Genomic DNA, 19,968 nt, shown 5'->3' on the forward strand with positions numbered 1-19,968 from the left:
GGGACAGGCACATATACTTGAGATATACGTTAGAGGGAGCATACGGTGGGGATCGATGACATTGTTTCTGGCAAGACCAGCGGTCCTGGCAGCGTTTGTACATCATAGATGGTTTAGACAGGAATTGCGTGGCCCGGTGTTAGGGCTCGTATGAGAAGTTGAGCGAATCATTGGCTTTATTTTGTTTTGTACACCTTTTTGTTCTCCGATGCTTTACGGGCGACAGTGCATCACACATACTTTACTGGCACGCACCGTCAGGCATGTAACCCTACCTCTGTTCCGTCCGATCAGCCAACACGCCAACCTACAGATCGTGCGCCAGCGCCCGCAGGTCGTCCTCGCCCATCTCGCCGTCCCAGCCGTTCGCCAGCAGGTACTGGCGGAACTTCTCGTCGTTGATGGCCAGGTCCTCGCCCGTCACGTTGGGCACGAAAAAGTACGTCACCAGCATGCCGGCGACGCCGCAGATGGCGGCAATGATGAACGTCCAGCGCTTGCCCAGGTTGTTCTGGATGGGCGTGAAGGCCTCGGTGCCGACGGCGGCGCCCGTCTTGCCGAGGGCCGCGCTGAGGCCGTAGCAGGTGCCGCGGACGGCCGTGGCATAGCTCTCGGAGGACAGCAGGCCCAGCATGTCGCCGGGGCCCAGGTTGCCAAAGGACTGCATGAGGCCGTAGAAGACGATGAAGAGCGGCAGGATCTTGGTGATCTTGTCGTACGCGCAGCCGATGATGAGGCCGAAGACCAGGTAGCCCGAGAAGCCGAGGATCATGGTGTTCTTGCGGCCGATGCGGTCGCACAGAAAGGCGCCGACAAACACGCCCGGCAGCGCGATGACGCCCAGCAGCAGGCTCCACTCGGCGGTCTTGAGGATGGAGTCGCCGGACGCGGGCACGACGGACGCGATAATGAGGCCCGAGAAGACGCCGTTGGGGAAGGTGATGAAGTCGTACAGGAACCACGCGCCGCACGTGCCGATCAGGGTCTTCCAGTAGTAGCGCACAATCAGCCGGTAGGGCACGCGCTTCTTGATGGCGCCGCGGCGGTACAGCTTCGAGTTGAGCATCTTGAGGCGGAAGTAGAAGACGGACAGCGGGAACACGACGCCGATGCCCATGCACACGCGCCACACCGTCGACAGGTGGTCCATGCCGGCCGCCGAGAGCACAATCAGAAAGACGATGATGGCCAGGGGCCCGCCAAAGGACAGCGGCAGGTTCGTCACCAGGATGAAGATGGGCCCGCGCCGCGTGGGCGTGCGCTCGTTGGCGGCCTCCGAGGCGGACGTGCTCGACGCCGGGTACTCGCCGCCGGTGCCGAAGCCGACGACGCCGCGCGCCACGGTCAGCATCCAGAACATGCCCAGCGTGGTCGCGCCGTGGGCCGCCGTGGCCATGATGCCGCCCAGGACAATCATCAGCGTGGTCACGACGATGGCCGTCTTGCGGCCCATGTAGTCGCAGGTGAGGCCGACGACGACCTGGCCGAGGATCTCGCCGACCAGCAGCGCGTTGGACACCTGGGTGCTGACGGCCGACGTGTAGACGGCCGCATACTCCTTTTTGAAGAGCACGTTGCACATGGTCATGAGGTTGTTCTGGTAGCCGTCGGAGATGAGGGCGGCACCCGCGCAAATCTACGCCTGTTAGTAGCCGCAAACTGTGGACGGCGCAACGGTCCTTGGTGGACGCCACGCAAGAGACGTACAATCGTAAACAGGTCCGACATGGACTGCTTCTTCTCCGAGACGGGCGCAACAGCGCCGGCCGCGCCATCTGCCTTTTCGTTGCCATCGCGGGCGTCGGCGGCGTCGGTGGCGCCGTTGTGCGCCTGCGCGACTTGCTTCTCGTCGATCTGCTCGAGGCTACTGGCAGGGGCGATTTCTGCCATGGTGTGCCGTAGGTGTAGGTGAAGGGGTATATCAGGACGATAAAAAAAAGAAAAAAAAAAAAGAAAAAAAAGAAGAGGGAAACGGGGACACCAGCAGGTCTTATCTGTGCGGCCTGAGATCGGCATTCAAACGACACGGCCTGCAAATTTCTGCAAGAACCGTCTGCACGACGGAAACACCGTCGCCGGTCGTCCTCCAACTATCCTTGCGCAAGTCACTTTGTACTTGTTTATCTCCGCCCGTCGTATTGCTTCGTACAAGTCGCCCAAAACGGCAACTTTTGTTGCACATCCAACTGAATCCGCTGTGCTCCATATTCCTACTCAATAGAGCGCTCCTCGTTAGCCCCATGCGCGGTCAGTCAAAGGGCTTTCATCTTTGGATTCGTACCGGCGATCCCTTGTCCGATACCCGGTAATTCGTACTCTCTCGCTCATCCCATCTTTCTAACTTTTGACCCTTTCTGTGCCTTCGTCTTCATCATCGCACCGCAGGCGATTCACCATTCCATCACGCCCTCTCTGTCTGTCGAGGCTACAGTCATAGCCAACAGCCAGACCCGAGTCCGCACTCGTCTCCGTAAGCTACATGGCTACTGCTACGTTGGTGGCCACAAGTACGACGTACTACGACTTTGCACACGCAGGACGATAGAAGTTGACAACGGCCAATCTGAGAAAGCAAAAAGCCCGCTGTGGCATTATTCACCATTCGTTTACTTGTACTGTTCGTCCCTTGGGCAATCCCAGTCGACGCCAGTGTCCCACGTGTATATCTGCTTCACGTAGGAGTTTGTTCACGTCGTAAACTGGAGATACGAGATTTTTGCGTTGACGTTTGGTGGTCAAAAACACTTGGACACCGCCCGGTTACATTTGCAGTGGGTCGACATTACCCGCCCCTAGCTACACGTTGCAGCGCTAAGTCCAGCACCATCGCCAAGACATAAGCCAGTTTTCTTCCACGATCAGCGCACGTGCATCTCAACAGGGGTTTGTAGGCCAACTGGCGAAATAGAGAGCCCTCAACACCTTTGTTCGGGAAGTTTTGCCGAGTTGGGTGGGCAGGCGTAGAAACAAGCTTTTGATGGCACTGTGGTAGCTGCTTGGCGGCTTCTTAGAGAGCATCGTATCGTGTGCATCGTAGACTGCTGCCCTTGGTGAATCAACTTGCTGATTTATTCTGTAAACCTGTGGGAAATCCGTGGTCCTCCAGACCTGTACTAGCCTGATTAAACGGGCACGCAAGCACCATGCGAATGGAAAACGGAAGATGCCGCACGGCAGTAGTCGTGCTTTGTCTTGGTTTCTTCCACTTGTCTCCTTTTTTCGTCTCCTTTGTTTCTTCTATTTTCCAGTCGGGTTATTTCTTCAAACTCGTTCTGTATTGTGGGGCCTCGTGCGAGATGGGCCAACGAAGGAAGCGGTAAAACGGCACGAAGTAAACATCCAAAGTAGACAAAACAGAACATAAACAGATGAGCCTTGTGTGAACACGCCCTGTTACACCTTACCTTGTTGGAAATGGGAGAGAAGTTATACAGAGAAATTATAAAGACTCGCAGGTGGATTGCATGGACAATTCATTCTGCGATAATATTAACGCGAAAGAGGAACAACAGCCCGACGTGTCATAATAGCCGGACGAGAATCCATGTTCTTCGATTCGTAAATTGTGTTTCTATCTGGGTATCTTTTCATCTAAGCCACGTCCCACTCCTCTCTTCCTCCCTCCTCCCTCCTCCCTCTTAGTACACTCATATCACCGTAACACCCTCGTAGCCCCACTCCTCGAGACTTGTCGGCTCGACGTCCGCCTCGTCCGGGTCCAGCATCGGGTACGTCAGCAGCGCCGCAATGCCCCCCAGCCCGTCCAGCCGCTTGCCGCTCTCGTGGTCGCTGCTCAGCAGGTGTGTCGCGCCGCCCTCGTCTCGCACCCGGTCCACAATGCCCACGTACTGCCTGCGCGTGGCCAGGTCGTCGCTTCGAAAGAGCGCATTGTTGACCAGCAGCGCACCGCCCCCGCGGCCCACGGCGCCCTCCTCGACGGCCTGGGCCACATGCCGCAGGCCATACGCGACGCGCCCGTCGTTTTGCCGCACGCGCGCCGCGACCTCGTCCATGACGCGCGTCTCGTCCTGGAACTTGGCCGACTTGACGACGGCCGCCACTTCCGGGCTGCGCAGGGCCTCGTGGAGCGCGTACACGTTGGCCGAGTTGGCGTGGACGACGACGGCGTCGCGGCCCATGCGGCGCAGCTTGGCGTCGTCGGCGCGCACGGCCTGGTCGCTGACAAACGCCTTGAACTTTTGCGCGGCAAAGCCGGGGCTGGCCAGCACCAGCAGGCGCGGCCCGCCGGAAAAGTCGGCCGCCTCGAGCAGCGCCGCGAGCACCTCCCCATAAAACTGCGGCGTGGGCTTGCTGCTGCCCTCCATGCGCGTCTTGACGAGCGTCTGGTACTCCGTCACCAAGACGACGAGCGCCGTGTTGTGCGTGTCGCCGAGCACCACCGCCACCAGCGCGTCGCCCTTGTCGGTGCGCAGCGCCGCGTCCAGCTCCGCCTTGGCCACCGAGTCCCACCCGCCGCTCTCCCGCGCCTTCCACAGCGTAAACGGCCGCTGCAGCTCGAGGTCGAGCGTGTGGTACTGCCCCAGCGACGCCAGCGGGTTCTCGACGACAATGGTGCCGTTGACCTGCAGCGCCGACGACGGCGGGTCGAAGAAGGTCGCGGCGACGCGGATCGTGAGTTCGGTGCGCATGCGGTTGGAGCTCGTCGAGCCCGTCGCCGACTCGTCAACCACCTTGCGGATGGCCGTCGCCTTCAGAATGTCGCCGGGGCGGATGAGGTTGTTGGCGTGCCACATGTCTTCGGGCTCCGTGGGCAGGAGTGTGACGCCGGCCTCGCCCTGGGCAGCGTCGGTCGTCGCCGGCTTCTTTCCTTTGACAAGCTGCATTGCGGGGTGTGTGAGTGGCTGTGTGTGTGTAGGAGTATGCTTTATCGTAAAATGGTGTTTCACGTTTAAAGCGATGTTTGGTATTCGAGAAGTAAGATGTGTGGGTTGAGTGAGTGGTATAATTGAGGAAGACGGGAATGGTGATAGGATGCAGTGTTTGGCTTTTGCTCAACCCCGCTTACGTCAAAATGACTGAATGTGTACCTGCCGAGTTGGCCTCAGCCTTCCAGGCTGTCTTAGGGGGCTCCTTAGCGCAAGGCTGCGCTATAGCCTCTAAGTGACCTGCCCAGGTGCAATGAAATAGCGTAAAGTAACAATGTTAACCTATCATAACATACGAAATACTTTCTTACATTCTGGCTACAAATAAAGCTGAGAGCATTCGTTATCGCTTCATCAATAAAACCCAAAGTGCAAATCCAAGCCTTCGCCGTCTGCAATGCCAAACTCGACACCGGGCACACCCAGTCCCCCGTCCGCCCCGACGCCCGCTCCGACGCCCACGTTGAGAACGTCGGACAGTTCCTGACCCGAAATGCTCCCTGGAAGGCTCCCTGGAAGACTCCCTGAAAGACTCCCTGGAAAACTGCCCGGAAGACCTCCGCTGCCGACGCCGCCTACGTCGCCCATGGGCACAAAGTTCATGCCAAACTCAAAGCTGCCCCAGTCAAAGTTGGTCTGCGCCATCGGCACGTCGTAGGTGCCATCGGCCCAGTTGGAGGCGATCTGCAGGGCTTCCGCCGACAAGGACAGCGACGAGCGAGCAGAGTCGTCCGAGTGCGCCGGGCGAGGAGCAGGGATCGGCACTGGCCGGGCCAGTGTGGTTGGCACGGCCGTTGGAGCGCCCGTTGGAGCGCCCGTTGTAGCCACGGTGATCTCTGGCTCTGCTGACCCGCCGCCAAACCGGCCCTCGACCACCTCCACGCTCTGCACCACCTCCCGATCGTGCGCGTCCCTCGCCCGCTCGAGCAGACCCGACGTGCCGTACAGCTTCAGGTTCGGCGACATGGGCCGCGTCGGCGGCGGCCCGCGCGACACGGGCGGCGGCGTCAGGGGCATCTGGCGCTGGGTGGGCGGCCGGAACTCGTCCAGGTCCAGCAGGTGGCCGTACTGCAGCGCCATGTCGCCCACGGCCAGCAGCAGCTTGCGGATCGGCATGGACCAGCGGGCGGTGCGCTTGGCACACTCGAGACAGGCGGCCATGCCGTCCTTGACGCGCGTGTCGTCGAGCGACAGCACCTCCTTGGCGTCCTCCGCCGCCCGGCCGTCGCGCCCCTCCCGCCACCGCTCCATGACGAGGATGCGCATGGCGAGGCAGCTGCAGATGGCCATGAAGGGGTCGTGCTCCGACGCGAGGCCGCCCTGCTGCAGGCACTGGGCGACGACGTGGGCAATGCCGCACGCGTGCTTGAGCTGCTCGACCTTGCAGGCGTGGACGAACGCCGGGGGCGGCACGACCGACCCCCGGCGCGCACCACTCCGCGACGGGCTGGCGGCGGGCATGTGCCGCCCAACAAAGGTGCCGATGCGCAGCAGGTCGGTGTACACGGCGTGGAACATGGTGTGGAACGTATAAAAGGCCGTGCGGTCGTGCCGCGGCACAGACGCGTGGCTGCGCAGCTGGTAGGCGGCCGGCAGGTCGGCGGCCAGCCCGTCGAGCTGCTGCTTCAGAGCGTAAAAGGCCGAGCCGTCGTGCCACGGCCAGACACGCGTGGCGCCCTTGGCCGCGTCGTGCGCCGCCTCCTCCCGGCATTCTTCCAGCGCCACAGCCGCCGCGCGCATCGCCCACGAGTACTTGAGGATCCGCTGGCGCAGCATGACCATGCTGATCAGGTACGCCCCGATGCTGGGCCGCGTGTGTCGCCCTGGTCCTCGCTCTCGGTCGGCCTCCCCCCGCTCGTACTGCACCTCGTCGCAGGGCAGCCGACTGTGGATCACCGCCGGGTCGAGCAGGCTCTGCAGCGGCCGCGTCCCGCTCTGGTGCACGTCCGGCACCGTGTCCATGACATAGCAGCTCCAGATGAGCCGGCGCCGCGTCTCCACCACGGACGGCGGCAGCCGCACCGTGTTGCCCGTGTTGCCCTTGCCCTCGCACACGTCCGTCGGCTCCAGGTGCAGCTGCAGCGCGTGCGCCAGCCGGTACGCCACCCCAGACAGGAACCACGCGCTCAGGTGCCCGCCGCGGTGCCACTCGTAGCGCTGGAGGAGCAGCAGCGTCTGCAGGTTCGTCGTCGAGATGCGCGCAAACACGTCCAGCACCACGAGGCCGCGGCACTCGTCGGCCCACGCGTCGGCACGGCGGGACCGCTCGCGGCTGCCGCCGACGGCGCCCATCACCTGCAGCCCCGTGGCCAGCACAATCAGAAGAAGCGACCGCGGGATGAGGCCGTTGTCCAGCATCTTCATAAACGACGGCCGGTGCAGAAACGTCGAGTAGCAAAAGTAGTGCGGGCCGGCAAAGTAGGCGTCCAGGATTTGGAGGAGTTCTTGGCGAGGGACGATGCTGTCGACGCTGGCGCCATCGTCTGCTGTATTGGTCACGTTGTCGCTGGCCTTGGTGTCTTCACTGACAGTGGTGGTGCTCAAGGCGGGCTTGGCCTCGCCGCCCATAGACGACAACGCATCACACGTCGCGCCCGCCTTGAGGCACTGTCCACATCCAGGCCCAGACGACGGGGCCGTACAGCGGAGCTGCACGTCGGGCAGGATACGTTAGAAGAGCATCTGACAACGGAGTCGGGAATACGGGAACACGTACCTTTTTATCGCGGCAGCGTGCACAGGCACGCCAGTTGCGGGACCGCCGCCGACCGGGCTCGCTGTCGCCCGGCGTCTCCCAGGTGCAGCGCGCGTCCAGCCGGAAGCAGTTGCGGCACACGTCGCGCGTCTCGTCGCACTTGACCTTGCGCTGCCGGCACGTCAGGCAGCCCCGCCGGCTGCGGCGCGTTTTGACGGGAGAGGTCCTCCGGGCGTCAAAGTTGTCACCCATGTCGTCCGTCGTACTCCACAGGCCTGTACTCTGTCATGTAAATCCGCGTGTCGTCTGTCCGTCGATGCGGCAGTGTCGGTCATCCATTCCTACAACAATACGAGGCAGCATTGTCCTCCGCATCTCCTCACATCGAGAACTAGAGGAAAAGAGAACCAGAAGGGAAAGGGTCTCGACAACAATCAGCCAAAGAGTTGACGCCATACTCATGTGACCCCCCAAAGTAATTGTTCGATGGTACAATCTGGCAATCCAGACGGGATGGTCGCGATGGCGTCAACGGGTATTTGTATGCCTGCGCTGGCGTAAGACCCGCTAGCAACGATAACGACCCTGGAAAACCCTCCGCAATGAACACCACCCCGTCCCCAAAAACCTCCGCTAACGCTCCGCTAACACGCTATTCGCTAGCAGCTGCCGCAGGGGGGGGGTGGCTCGCTGTTTTAGGCGGGGTTTATTGGCGCCTCGGCGACGACTGTTGTGCTTTGGTATCTTACGAATGTACCATGCATGTTGTATGTTGTCACTTTTGCATCATAGCCATCTCCGCCCTCAACCAACCAAACCGCCCCGGCGACGCGCCACGCAATGCCCCCATCGTCTGCTCCGCCCGATCCGGCCGACAAGATGGTCGCCGCTGAAGTGGGCTTCTTTGCCAAAGCCCTGGCCGGCTTTGCCAAGTCTGGCGCGAAGTTTGAGGTTGTTTGCTCCGTCTCGAGACGACATGTCGTATCATCACCAACCTCCTCCTCCTCGTCGTTACCATCGCCGCTTGTGCTGCCCGCGCGCCAGCGCTCCCAGATCCATAACCTCGTCATCCTCGACTCGTCTTTCAACCCGCCCACGCGCGCCCACATGAAGCTGGCCACCTCGGCCCTGCTCGACTGCCTCTGTGCGCCACAACAACAGCTGCTCTCGACGCGCCTTCTCCTCCTGCTGTCCGTCAACAATGCCGACAAGGCGCCCAAGCCAGCCTCGTTTGCAGAGCGCCTTGTCCTGATGCTCGCCCTCGCCCGCGACACGCACGCCGAACTGGCCCAGCACAACAACGACCGCCTCGACATCCCCATCGACATCGGCCTCACCTCCGAACCCTACTTTCACAACAAGAGCAACGCCATTGCCGTCTCGCCCTTTTACGTCCGGCCCTCGTTTCGCTCGGCGCCCGTCGACCGCCCAACGCCCGACCAGCTGTTTCTGCTCGGCTACGACACCCTCATCCGCCTCTTTGATCCCAAATACTATCCCCCAGCAGACGCAGACGGCGCACCGGCAATATCAGAGGGCCTACCCGCCGACGCCACGCCCATGCAGATTGCCTTGACGCCGCTCCTGCGCCGCGCCCGCTTGCGCGTCACAACCCGCCCGGACGATCAATGGGGCGACGAGGCCGCCCAGCAGGCCTGGGTCGCCGGCACGGTGGACGCCCTGGGCGGGCCGACGGAGCAGTGGGCTAGTCGGATCCAGCTGGACACGGGGGCTGACCCGCGCACGCAGGCCGTCAGCAGCACCGTGGTACGGGCGGCGTCACAGACCGGCGACGCGGAAACACTGCGTGCGCTGGTCGGGCCCGCTGTCCTGGAGAGACTGGCGATATTAAAGCCGTATTCCGAGGCGCCGTAGAAGTGCTGTAAAATCGTGTGCTGTAGCATTTATCATTTAGCGTATTATAGCGACTTTCCTGCCCCTGTAATTTTATCTGCAGCGCTTATGGCGTGGGCGACACTTGGTAGCACCTTGTTTGAGGACCCACTTTAATTTATTATGTCATCCTTCATTTTGGTGACGACTTTTCTCGACGGGCTTCGTATCTTGCGATCTTGCGATCGTGACCGTTAGGACTTCTGCATCCACCATCTATCGACGACACCACGCGCCACACAACCCGTCGCCACGATGCTGCCGACTCGAGTTCTCTTCAAGCGGTCGGTCTGGAAAGGTGCGAACTCCTGCCCCTGCGATAGCTCCTTGCCTCACACGACAATGCTAACATTTTTTTCTCTATCCTCTAGGCCCACACATTGTGCCGTACGACTCTCTCGTCCCTCGTCCCTCGTCCCTCGTCCCTCGTCCCTCTCTCCCTCCCTCCTCCTCGTTTTGTTCTCCACGACCCCGCAGCCTACTAACACGTTCAGTCTTGCCATTCCCAACGTCGAGGCCGGCAAGTCGGCGCCCCCGATCCGCACGCAGGCCCGTGCCGCCACCATCCTGCCCAGCTTCATCGGCCTCAAGTTTCAGGTCTACAACGGCAAGGTCTACCACGACGTCACCATTACCGAGGATATGGTCGGCCACAAGCTGGGCGAATTCTCACCGTACGTCCCCTGATCATCGCCGTGAATCTGTCAATTCAAGCAGCCGCTAACTTTGCCAGAACACGCAAACCGTTTATCTGGTCGCGCCGTTAATTGGCGCGACTGGTGTACATGAGCGTATATGGATTTGGATTTTTGTTCTTTTTAATTTTCTTGTTAAAAGCAACGACACGAAACGGCTGGGAGCCAAGTGTTGCTCCCGCCAAATGTAAATATATGTACTAAATACAGCATTGAACACAACCTTCACTTGGAGACAAATTATGTATAATAAACCAACGAAGACGAACAAGATAAACAACGCCGTGTAGATGACCCGTGCAGAACCGAAAAGGTCAGAAAGAAAAAGGTAACGACTCATACAAAAGCCCCGTCCAAACGCCATGCCCGTGTGGCAGCCAGAAACCAGTCCCGACGGCCGTAAGCAAAACACAAAAAGACAAAACGTGCTGACACGCGCACGCCGCCCGGTCTCCCCTCACCGGTAAAACTCACCACGCTTCACATTCACGCCGTACTCGCCCACCGCCATGCCCAGGTCCTCCATCGTCAGCACCGTCCGGTTCTGGCTGCCGCCCTGCCCGCCGCCGCCAAACCCCGGCCGCTGAATGCCCAGCGCGCCGCCGCGGCCCTGGTCTTTGCTGCCCACGCCCGGCGCGTTGGGCTGGCCCGGCAGGGGGAAGCCGGCCGCTGTGCCCAGGTTGCCCATCGGGTTGTTGCTGTTGCCGCCCGTGTTGCTCGCCCGCACGCGGCTGTACTGGTACGCATCGGCGGCGATGTCGGCGACAAACTTCTGCGTGGCCAGGGCCAGCAGGCGCGCGAGGCGGGGGTCGGTCTGCGGCGGCGGGGGGAGGCCGGCTTTGGTCATGTAGTAGTTGGTGACGGCATCGGGGATCTACTCCTCGTTAGTCTTGCACATTTGTAGATAGATGGAGTAATTTGGGTTGGGTTGGATGGGGCAACGCACGATGGGAGCGTAATCGTCCATCTTGTTGAGAAAGTCTTTGAGGGAAATGTCCTTGGCCGTGGTGATGGGCCGCGGCTCGACGGCGGCCGTTAGCGAATGCGGGCCCGTCGCGGCGTCGCCTGCGAATGCGCCGGCACCAGTAGCATGATCATCCGCGCCCGCTCCAGCACCCGCAGCATCGCCTGCCAACGAGGCACCGCCAGCACCGCCAGCCGCGGCGCCGTTTGCCGCTGGAATGCCGGTGCCATTGCCCGTGGCCTCTTGCTCAGCACCGTTCTGTGTTGACGCCGGGTTGGTCGCCATGGTGTGTGGTTTGGTCTAAACAAGAGAAATATTCGAAAAGAAAGTGATGGCGGTTGTGATGGCAATGTTCGTGCAGGTTGTCGTCGAAGCAATGGTCGTTGCGATGCAAGTCGTAGGCGATGCTGACCGAATTGGGCCATTCGCGCATGACACCCTCTTTGAGGAAGTCATGTGATATGATGACTAATATTGGTCATTGACTTTTTTATTCTCGGCTCCATCTCTGATGCTTTCGAAACGTTGAAAATAGCATTCAATTTAATTTCGTATTATTTCAATTTTTTTCAGATAATATTTTATGCCTATCATTCAGCTAAATGCGCCTCGGCCTGTTGTTGTGTTGCTGTCCCAAAACATGACTTCGGAGGAGGCACTACCGACAGTTCAACCGGGGAGAAGAAGATCGTCGCGTTTTTTCTACTGCGAAGACGGACGGCATACAGCGTCCGACGAAAGAAAAAATCTAATTGTGTTCATTTACCGTTTGAGCTCTACGTAATTGCTTTCTGGGAAGTTCTTTTTTTTTTCAGAAAAACGTGAATATGAAAATAAATCGTATGTTTTTTCATGTGTGTTGCTTTTCTTTTCTTTCTATTTTATTTTGTGTTATTTTGTATCACGCGAGTTTTTTTTTTAGTTTTTTTTAAATAAAAAGAAGAGTTCCTGTTGCTACAGTCACATGAAAATGGACGCAGTTAAATACAATGCTATTTCTGAAGAGTGACAAAAACAAACGCGAGGAACATTGTTCCTGCAACGTACAACCCATCGTTATCATGATCCAGGTCCACGACGCTGCGACTGGACGAATAACTTTCGGTTGCACTCGGTCTCATTGTTCTCCACACACATCGTTGACCCTGCCGAGCCGGCTCAACTGGATGAGCCATGTCTCTGGTTGAAATTGCAGTGTTCCCCTCTTCCTTGTCCCCATGTTAGAGGTCCCATCCAGGGAAACATGGTTTCTCATCCTGGTACACCTGGCACGGTATCGTCCGTGGAAAAAAGACGAGGGCGGAAGAAACATTTCCGTTGTCCGGTAGGACGGGAATTGACACGTGCAAGCATGTCAACAAAACAGTGAAACGTTTTTGTATAAATAGAGACCGTGGAGCGTTTAACAAAATGAGCGAGATTCAGAAAAACCAATTCTGTCTCCATCAATTTGTCTCTTCTTGGATGCCAATTCACTGCCAACATGCGCTTCATTGACCTTATATGTGGCGCCGCCGCCGTGACGTCGGTGCTTGCTGCGCCAATGACGGAGGCTGCCGGCACGTCTGCGGCCAAGCAGCGCCGCAAGAGCAAGTTCCAGTTCACGGGTGTCAACGAGTCGGGCGCCGAGTTTGGTAACAAGAACCTGCCGGGGCAGCTGGGCAAGGACTACACGTGGCCCGTGAAGTCGACCATTGACGTGAGTACGCTGCTCTTGTCTCCATGTCGAAGAGAAAGGGGTCAATGTCATCTAACAGATCCAGACTTTGACGGGCAAAGGCTTCAACATTTTCCGCATTCCCATTATGATGTACGCAAGGCTCCGTTGGGACAGAAGTTGTGATATGTGGCATACTCTCCACATACTAACAGACCTAGGGAGCGTGCGATCCCGACGAAAATGACGGGCACCATCAACGACACCTACTTCCAGGGCCTGACTGATGTGAGTATTCTTCGTGTTGTGTGTGTATATGTGTGTGTGTGTTGTCTCAACGCTGACACGGACTGCCTTGTATAGATTGTGTCCTATGTCACGGGAAAGTGAGTCGCTGTCATAAAACAAAACGGGATGACGCGATGCTTGGACTGCATTCTTGTCTAACGCTGTAATGTACATTAGGGACGCGTATGCCATTGTGGACCCGCACAATTTTGGCCGCTACTACGACCAGGTCATCACCGACACGGCCGGGTTCCAGGCCTGGTGGACGACCGTCGCGGCCCATTTCAAGGACAACGCCAAGGTAGTCTTCGACACCAACAACGAGTACCACGACATGGACAACACGCTGGTCGCGCAGCTCAACCAGGCCGCCATCGACGGCATCCGCGCCGCGGGGGCCACGTCGCAGTACATCTTTGTCGAGGGCAACTCGTGGTCGGGCGCGTGGCACTGGGTGTCGAGCGGCACCGCCACGGGCATGGCCGGGCTGACGGACCCCTCCGACAAGATTGTGTACGAGATGCACCAGTACCTGGACGCGGACGGCTCGGGCACGTCGACGGCGTGCGTGAGCAGCACCATTGGACGGGAGCGGCTGCAGGATGCGACGGCGTGGCTGCGAGCGAACAAGAAGCTGGGCCTTGTCGGCGAGACGGCGGGCGGCGCCAATGCGCAGTGCATCGGCGCGCTGACGGACATGCTGTCGTACATGCAGGACAACGCGGACGTGTGGAGCGGGTGGCTGTGGTGGGGCGGCGGACCGTGGTGGGGCGACTACATGTACGGCATGGAGCCGCCGAGCGGCACGGCGTACACGGGCGTGCTTCCGAGCCTGGTGCCGTACATCTAGGGGGGTGGACATGTATGCACGCGGTCACGAAACGAACGAATAGATTGCCGTCGCCACCGTCAAGCCCAGAGACCATCGTACATGAACAACCAGTCGTCCCAGTAGCTTGTGTAGTTGCCCACGAGACGGCTGCGTGCATCGCCACGTTCGTTGACCGGCCATGGTCGCGCGTAGACGCCGTCCGTCTGCGTGTCCGCACGAAGATGCCGCTTGGCGGCAATGGTCATGCTGAAGGAGCTGGGGCTCACGCCGAGAAAGAAGGCGCTGCGGACAAGGACAACAAAGTCGACGACGGCCTGCTGGTCCCATGTGAGGGCGGGCAGCTGCTGCGCCAGCGTCGGCTGCCGGTCGAGAAGGGCGTCCTTGGTGACCACGCGGATGCCCTGTTCGCGGGCGCGCTCGGCAAACTTGGCGGCCTCGGTGGCGTTGCCCGTGGCGAGGTAGACGGCGTGCGTGCGCTCCGCCAAGAGCGTCTTGAGAAACGCGCTGGTCTGGGTCTCGAAGGTCGGCCAAAACGCCAGCGCGTCGCTCTCGGTGCGGAGGTGGACGCCGGCAAACTGGGCGCCGCCCGTCTTCGCCATGGCCGCCGCCACCGCGTCGCCGAGCTGGAGAAGGTCGCGGCGGAACCGAAGCAGCCCGCCAAAGGTGTTGGCAAGCGCCGGGCCGTCCTTGGCGACGGGCCACTCCCACTGCACACCCCATACCGGCTGAAACAGGCGCGGATGCACCGCACTCACCGGCGGCAGGTGGAAGTCGGCGGCCGTTTCGGCGAGCAGCGCATCGAAGCGCGTCCGGAACATGTCGGTGTGCCTGTTCACGTCGCGGTGGTCGCACCCGCCGCGGAGGCCCAGGGCCTTGGGCTCAAGCGGCTCGGCACGCCGGGGCGCCAGGTGTGGCACGGCGGCCGTGTTGTCGTAGACCGTGATGGCCGGGCACGCCTCGCGCAGGCCGCGGCGAAAATGCGCCTCGTCAAAAAAGTAGCCAAACGGCTGCCGGCCGCCAAAGAGCTGGGCCAGGTTGTCTTCCGACCGCGTCTGAATCTCCGGCAGCACAAGCCCCGTGGCTCCGGCGGCAAGGGCGTAGCGCAGACAGGTCAGGACAAAGTTGCGAATGTTGCCGATGCCACCCGAGTTGTTGCTGCAGGCAAAGACGAGGCCGGGCGTCCAGCTGGTCTCGCGGCAGAGGCCGGCGAGGGGCCAGGCGACAAACGGCGCGTCTGGGAGGGAGAGGTCGCTGTTCCGCTGCAACGTGCCATGCAGTGTTGGGCTGGCGATCCGCGGTATGCGGCGAAGACGGCCGACGCCACCGAAGCCGACGAACAGAAAAAGGCCGAGCACGACTGCGACGGCGTAGATGTAGACGAGCCGGAGACGCGGTATCCAGCCTGCACTTGACAGGCGGCGGGCGTGTCGGGCAAGGCTGTTCAGGTCCATGGTGAGTGTGATGGTGATGGCGATGCAATCATGGCGCGCATGAAAGACGCCAGAGGATGAAAAGCAGGTGCAGAGCAGACTCTTGACAGTCGTCACTCGACGACGCAGATGCAAAGAAGTTACAGCGCCTCTGGTTTCCGGCCGGGTAAATGGGCGCGGGACGGCGCATCCGCAGGGGTAGGCACTTGCATATCCGGTCGGTTTTCGTGTTCCGTCCCATTTGGGTCCCAGTTTCAAGATGATCTGTCGGAAGACAGACGGATGTGAGTGGTTGACTTTTCACATTTTTATATAATCTGTTTTTGTTGACGTCGCTCCACAAGGGGCAAAGGAGAAGTAAACATGATGACTTAGCCCCAGTTATCGCGATAACGCTTATCGATAAGAAAACTTTTTTTTCGGTAGGTGTGTCGGTGGTTATGGTGGGGTGTTAGTGGGCTCGGTGGGCTACAGCAGACATCTAGTGGCGATCATGGTTTGCAGCGCACCGAAATAACAAATTCCCGTCCAATCTTGACGGATTCTCACGACTTTCCTCCCAATTCCGCTCGAAACCTTCTTCTTCCCAAACGAGAAAAATACACAAAATGTCCAAGCGCACGGCCGACGACGAGGAGGGTGGCGTGGCCCTCAAGGGTGGCGACCGGCCCATGGACATTGACAACGACAACGAGATGGGCGAGTTTGAGGACGAGTTCGAGGACGAGTTCAGCGACGACGAGATTATCGAGGCCGGTGTCGACGGCCGGCCCGATGCGGAGCGGGAGGCAGAGGAGAAGGCGGCGGGCGCCATGGACGTGGACGGTGCGCCGGCCGGCGGCCCCGGCACATTCATTGTCGGGCGCACGAAGCTGGAGCCGGGCCAGGTGCTGGCGCCGGACCCGAGCGCGTACGACATGCTGCACAGCCTCAGCACGCCGTGGCCGTGCCTGTCGTTTGACTTTGTCCGGGACCAGCTGGGCGACGCGCGCACGTCGTACCCGGCGACCATGTACACGGTGGCGGGCACGCAGGCGCAGGCGGGCAAGGCGAGCGAGAACCAGCTGATGGTGCTCAAGTTTAGCAGCCTCGGCAGGATGCAAAAGGACGGCGGCGGTGACTCGGACTCGGACGATGACGAAGACGGCGACGACGACGGCAACGGCGACGGCGGCGTCGACAGCGACCCCATCCTGGAGAGCCGCAGCATCCCGCTGGCCTCGACGACCAACCGCATCCGCGCGCACCAGGTGCCGTCGGCCGACCCGTCGCGGCCCCCGACGACGCTGACGGCCACGATGACCGAGTCGGCGCACGTGCTGGTCCACGACATCTCGCCGCACCTGGCGGCCTTTGACACGCCCGGCACGGTCGTGTCCGCGCAGCAGAACAAGCCCGTGTCGACGATCCGCGCGCACAAGAGCGAGGGCTACGCGCTCGACTGGTCGCCTCTGCACCCCGCGGGCAAGCTGCTGACGGGCGACAACGACGGGCTGATGTACGTGACGACGCGGACCGACGGCGGCGGGTTTGTGACGGACACGCGGGCATTTGTGGGCCACACGGGCAGCGTCGAGGAGATCCAGTGGAGCCCGTCGGAGGCGTCGGTGTTTGCGTCGGCGTCGAGCGACGGCACGATCCGCGTGTGGGACGTGCGCAGCAAGAGCCGGCAGGCGGCCATCACGGTGCAGGTCAGCGACACTGACGTCAACGTCATGAGCTGGTCGCGGCAGACGTCGCACCTGCTGGCGTCGGGCGCCGACGACGGCGTCTGGGGCGTCTGGGACCTGCGGCAGTGGAAGCCGTCGAACCCGTCGAGTGCAGGCGCGGGCGCAGTCCCGAAGCCCACGCCGGTGGCGCGCTTCGACTACCACAAGGAGCAGATTACGAGCGTGCAGTGGCACCCGACGGACGACAGCATCGTGGCGGTGGCGGCGGGCGACAACACGGTGACGCTGTGGGACCTGGCGGTGGAGCTGGACGACGAGGAGAGCCGCGACACGGCCGGCGTGCAGGACGTGCCGCCGCAGCTGCTGTTTGTGCACTACCACGCCAACGTCAAGGAGGTGCACTGGCACCCGCAGGTTCCGGGCGCGCTGGTGGCCACGGGCGACGAGTTTAGCATTTTCAAGACGATCAGCGTGTAGGTGAGAGGGGTGGATGCGATGGATTGCAGGTGGACGAGTCATATCAAAGCAGGTCGTTGTTATTGGTCTTTTTTTTTCTTTTTCTATCGTTTTCGTTTTCTTTATCATTTTCTCTTTCTTTTCGTCTTTTGTTTGCTCTCTTCTGCTTGGGAGTAACTGGCCCCAAGACTGGCGTCACTCGATTTGAATTCATCCTTTACGCTGTCAGTCTGGCATGTTAGCAATGAGCAAGGTGTATCGTGAGCTGGTGGTCTGTGGCCGCTGCGAGTTTATGTAGTATAAAAGCTCGTGTTCTCGCCATCGTATTTGCCAGGGCTCTTTCATAAGGCAGATTCGCCCCCACGACATTGCATACGACACACATCCACATCAATGCTTCTGCTATACTTTGTTCCTGCGCAGACCATGAGCGGATATCCACTTCAACAAGTTATTAACCCCCAGCTCGCCTACGGCGCCCCGTCGGTCGTCTACCCGGCCCAGCAATCCATTTACACGTCTGTCAATCCTCACATGCCGGGCGGGGCCGTGCTTGTCCAGCCCCAACCGTACGGCATACCGTGCAACCATGCCCCCGGAGCCACGACCTGCTGGATGCATCGTCCTGCCGGTGAGCTGATGCAGCTGCCGGCGCCAGCACCGGGTCGACCAGGACAATGGATCCAATGGTGCAACGGCGCCGTCACCTGGCTGGCGGCACCCATTGAGACTCTTTAGGAGATCAAGTTGCATTACTTCCCATAAGTATCTTACTTCATACTTTGCACTCCATAGTAATACATTGCGTTTCTCGTTTCAGTATTTTCTCCACCGTAGGACCACTCTTGCCCCGTGTCAAGCAGCCATTGCCCTGCTCGCTTGGTCGAACGACGTCACCGTCAGGGCCTGAACGCCGCAAGCTGGAGGCATCGCCGGTCCAGAAACCGAGGATATGGGCCGGCCGTAATGATATCGGTCTGCGGCGAGACAGTAGTAAAGATACGAAGCGAAATATACGAAACAATGTGCGATTCAACACCTTGCACTGCTCTGTGTGCCAATGTCGGTAGACGATCAGGTGATCAGCTAACTGTGCCATGATTGCTTTCCTGGACTGAGTGTTCTAGGCGAGTGGTCTGGCAGAAGTCGAGGACGTTCACGTTCCTGAACAAACGGGGAGATGTGGTCCTTCGCCCCAGCGTTAGGGATTTGGGGTATCTTGACTGTTCCTTTGTCACAGCGTCAGTGAGTTCATGCGCTAGTGAATCACTAGCATCACTGGCACCGAACAGCCGACCCCGCAGCCCGGGAAAGCTTCCCCAGACCCGCCAACGGTCACTGAATCAGTGGCCATGAGCCGCGGGACTGGGCGGCTTGGAGGACAGACGAGGACGGTGGTTCTAAAATGTGCTGCAAGAGACCAGCTCTGCTTCAAAGTGTTATTCTTTCTTTCTTTTTCTTGACCTTCCAATTATCCCCATTATCGTCTGTACGGCATACGACAGCACTATTTCTTTGGTACGTCCATGCACTAATTTTGGGTGCTAATGGGTCAACGGCAGCGTAGTCGTGGGCGACATGCCTATGGACACGCACGCCGGAGACCGCTAAACTCACAAACTCACTGTACTTCTCACTTACACTGAAACTTACACAGAAGCGCCGATCGTCAACAGTGTTGACAGCCCCTTTCTCCCACCGCCCAGACGCACCCCCGTCACCCACCATGTCCCGCCAATTTGTCTTTGCCCGCCTGCCGCTGCACACGGCCCAGAAGCGCGACGAGCTCCTCCGGGTCGTCGCGCCCGTCACGGCGTTTGCCCACGCCGGCGAGCCGGGCGTCAGCAAGTACGCCGCCCTTGTGGCGCGCGACGATCCCACGGACGCGGCCCTGTACATGATTGAGGAGTACGACGACCAGGCCGCGTTTGACAGCCACGTGGCGACGGACAGCGTGGGCCGGTTTGTGCAGTGGCTCGGGGTGCCGGGCCACGTCGACGGCGCGCCGGTCGTCTGGTTTACGGCGCACACGGACCTCGAGTACGTGTCGCCGCAGCTCGACAGGGCAACCGATGCGTATGTCGTGGTCAGCACGTACCGCGTACCGAAAAAGGACGTACGCGAGCAGTTCGCGGGGGCGTTCACGGCCGCGCGGCGTCGCGGCGCGCTCTGGTTCGGCGTGTACACGGACAAGGAAAAGGGGTCGGACGTGGTGGTGACGGCCGAGGCGTACAGCACTGTCGCGGGCTATGCGGGCCCGGCGTCCCTTCTCGGCGCGGGGGCACACGTGGCGTCGACGGCGGTGTTGCAGGTGAAGCACGGCTTTTTGTACAAGCGGGGGGTGACAAGTGCATTGTAGTCGTTTGGTAGCAACGCCGAGTGTACATTGTTTTCCAGACGATACACCGTACTATCATGACGACGTCAACATCGAAATCAAAAGACGAGTCAGTGGTGGCTCTGCCGTAGCGATAGGATCAAGAATAGACGAAAGACCGAGTT

At 60.0% G+C, this 19,968-nt stretch overlaps 12 protein-coding genes across 12 annotated transcripts; 6 read left to right on the forward strand and 6 right to left on the reverse strand.

The window, feature by feature from the left end:
* Positions 1-307: 307 nt before the first annotated feature.
* On the reverse strand, positions 308-1,890 carry SPBR_00514 (metabolite transport protein GIT1; the record flags this gene model as incomplete). Its single annotated transcript, XM_040758833.1, has 2 exons — positions 308-1,636; positions 1,708-1,890. 2 exons carry the CDS (start codon positions 1,888-1,890, stop codon positions 308-310), a joined length of 1,512 nt encoding a protein of 503 aa, XP_040617891.1.
* Positions 1,891-3,647: 1,757 nt separating this feature from the next.
* On the reverse strand, positions 3,648-4,844 carry SPBR_00726 (protein pelota; the record flags this gene model as incomplete). Its single annotated transcript, XM_040759045.1, has 1 exon — positions 3,648-4,844. The coding sequence occupies one exon, from the start codon at positions 4,842-4,844 to the stop codon at positions 3,648-3,650; it is 1,197 nt and encodes a 398-aa protein (XP_040617892.1).
* Positions 4,845-5,240: 396 nt separating this feature from the next.
* SPBR_00207 (uncharacterized protein) lies at positions 5,241-7,833 on the reverse strand (the record flags this gene model as incomplete). The annotated part of the gene is made up of 2 exons (XM_040758527.1): positions 5,241-7,535; positions 7,603-7,833. 2 exons carry the CDS (start codon positions 7,831-7,833, stop codon positions 5,241-5,243), a joined length of 2,526 nt encoding a protein of 841 aa, XP_040617893.1.
* A 588-nt stretch (positions 7,834-8,421) lies between these two features.
* On the forward strand, positions 8,422-9,456 carry SPBR_00818 (uncharacterized protein; the record flags this gene model as incomplete). The annotated part of the gene is made up of 1 exon (XM_040759137.1): positions 8,422-9,456. One exon carries the CDS (start codon positions 8,422-8,424, stop codon positions 9,454-9,456), a length of 1,035 nt encoding a protein of 344 aa, XP_040617894.1.
* A 273-nt stretch (positions 9,457-9,729) lies between these two features.
* Positions 9,730-10,161, forward strand: SPBR_01108 (mitochondrial ribosomal protein S19; the record flags this gene model as incomplete). The annotated part of the gene is made up of 3 exons (XM_040759426.1): positions 9,730-9,772; positions 9,846-9,888; positions 9,969-10,161. The coding sequence occupies 3 exons, from the start codon at positions 9,730-9,732 to the stop codon at positions 10,159-10,161; spliced, it is 279 nt and encodes a 92-aa protein (XP_040617895.1).
* Positions 10,162-10,626: 465 nt separating this feature from the next.
* Positions 10,627-11,418, reverse strand: SPBR_00957 (transcription initiation factor TFIID subunit 10; the record flags this gene model as incomplete). The annotated part of the gene is made up of 2 exons (XM_040759276.1): positions 10,627-11,043; positions 11,116-11,418. 2 exons carry the CDS (start codon positions 11,416-11,418, stop codon positions 10,627-10,629), a joined length of 720 nt encoding a protein of 239 aa, XP_040617896.1.
* A 1,198-nt stretch (positions 11,419-12,616) lies between these two features.
* SPBR_01052 (uncharacterized protein) lies at positions 12,617-13,180 on the forward strand (the record flags this gene model as incomplete). Its single annotated transcript, XM_040759371.1, has 4 exons — positions 12,617-12,832; positions 12,897-12,943; positions 13,012-13,078; positions 13,154-13,180. The coding sequence occupies 4 exons, from the start codon at positions 12,617-12,619 to the stop codon at positions 13,178-13,180; spliced, it is 357 nt and encodes a 118-aa protein (XP_040617897.1).
* A 117-nt stretch (positions 13,181-13,297) lies between these two features.
* On the reverse strand, positions 13,298-13,777 carry SPBR_01087 (uncharacterized protein; the record flags this gene model as incomplete). The annotated part of the gene is made up of 1 exon (XM_040759405.1): positions 13,298-13,777. One exon carries the CDS (start codon positions 13,775-13,777, stop codon positions 13,298-13,300), a length of 480 nt encoding a protein of 159 aa, XP_040617898.1.
* A 75-nt stretch (positions 13,778-13,852) lies between these two features.
* SPBR_00551 (uncharacterized protein) lies at positions 13,853-15,361 on the reverse strand (the record flags this gene model as incomplete). Its single annotated transcript, XM_040758870.1, has 2 exons — positions 13,853-13,910; positions 14,010-15,361. 2 exons carry the CDS (start codon positions 15,359-15,361, stop codon positions 13,853-13,855), a joined length of 1,410 nt encoding a protein of 469 aa, XP_040617899.1.
* Positions 15,362-15,948: 587 nt separating this feature from the next.
* Positions 15,949-17,487, forward strand: SPBR_00535 (ribosome assembly protein RRB1; the record flags this gene model as incomplete). Its single annotated transcript, XM_040758854.1, has 1 exon — positions 15,949-17,487. One exon carries the CDS (start codon positions 15,949-15,951, stop codon positions 17,485-17,487), a length of 1,539 nt encoding a protein of 512 aa, XP_040617900.1.
* A 405-nt stretch (positions 17,488-17,892) lies between these two features.
* On the forward strand, positions 17,893-18,204 carry SPBR_01142 (uncharacterized protein; the record flags this gene model as incomplete). The annotated part of the gene is made up of 1 exon (XM_040759459.1): positions 17,893-18,204. One exon carries the CDS (start codon positions 17,893-17,895, stop codon positions 18,202-18,204), a length of 312 nt encoding a protein of 103 aa, XP_040617901.1.
* A 988-nt stretch (positions 18,205-19,192) lies between these two features.
* On the forward strand, positions 19,193-19,825 carry SPBR_09056 (uncharacterized protein; the record flags this gene model as incomplete). Its single annotated transcript, XM_040767182.1, has 1 exon — positions 19,193-19,825. One exon carries the CDS (start codon positions 19,193-19,195, stop codon positions 19,823-19,825), a length of 633 nt encoding a protein of 210 aa, XP_040617902.1.
* Positions 19,826-19,968: the final 143 nt, after the last annotated feature.

The sequence above is a fragment of the Sporothrix brasiliensis genome (genome assembly GCF_000820605.1).
Source record: "Sporothrix brasiliensis 5110 chromosome Unknown Cont19, whole genome shotgun sequence".
NCBI classification, from domain to species: Eukaryota; Fungi; Ascomycota; class Sordariomycetes; order Ophiostomatales; family Ophiostomataceae; genus Sporothrix; species Sporothrix brasiliensis.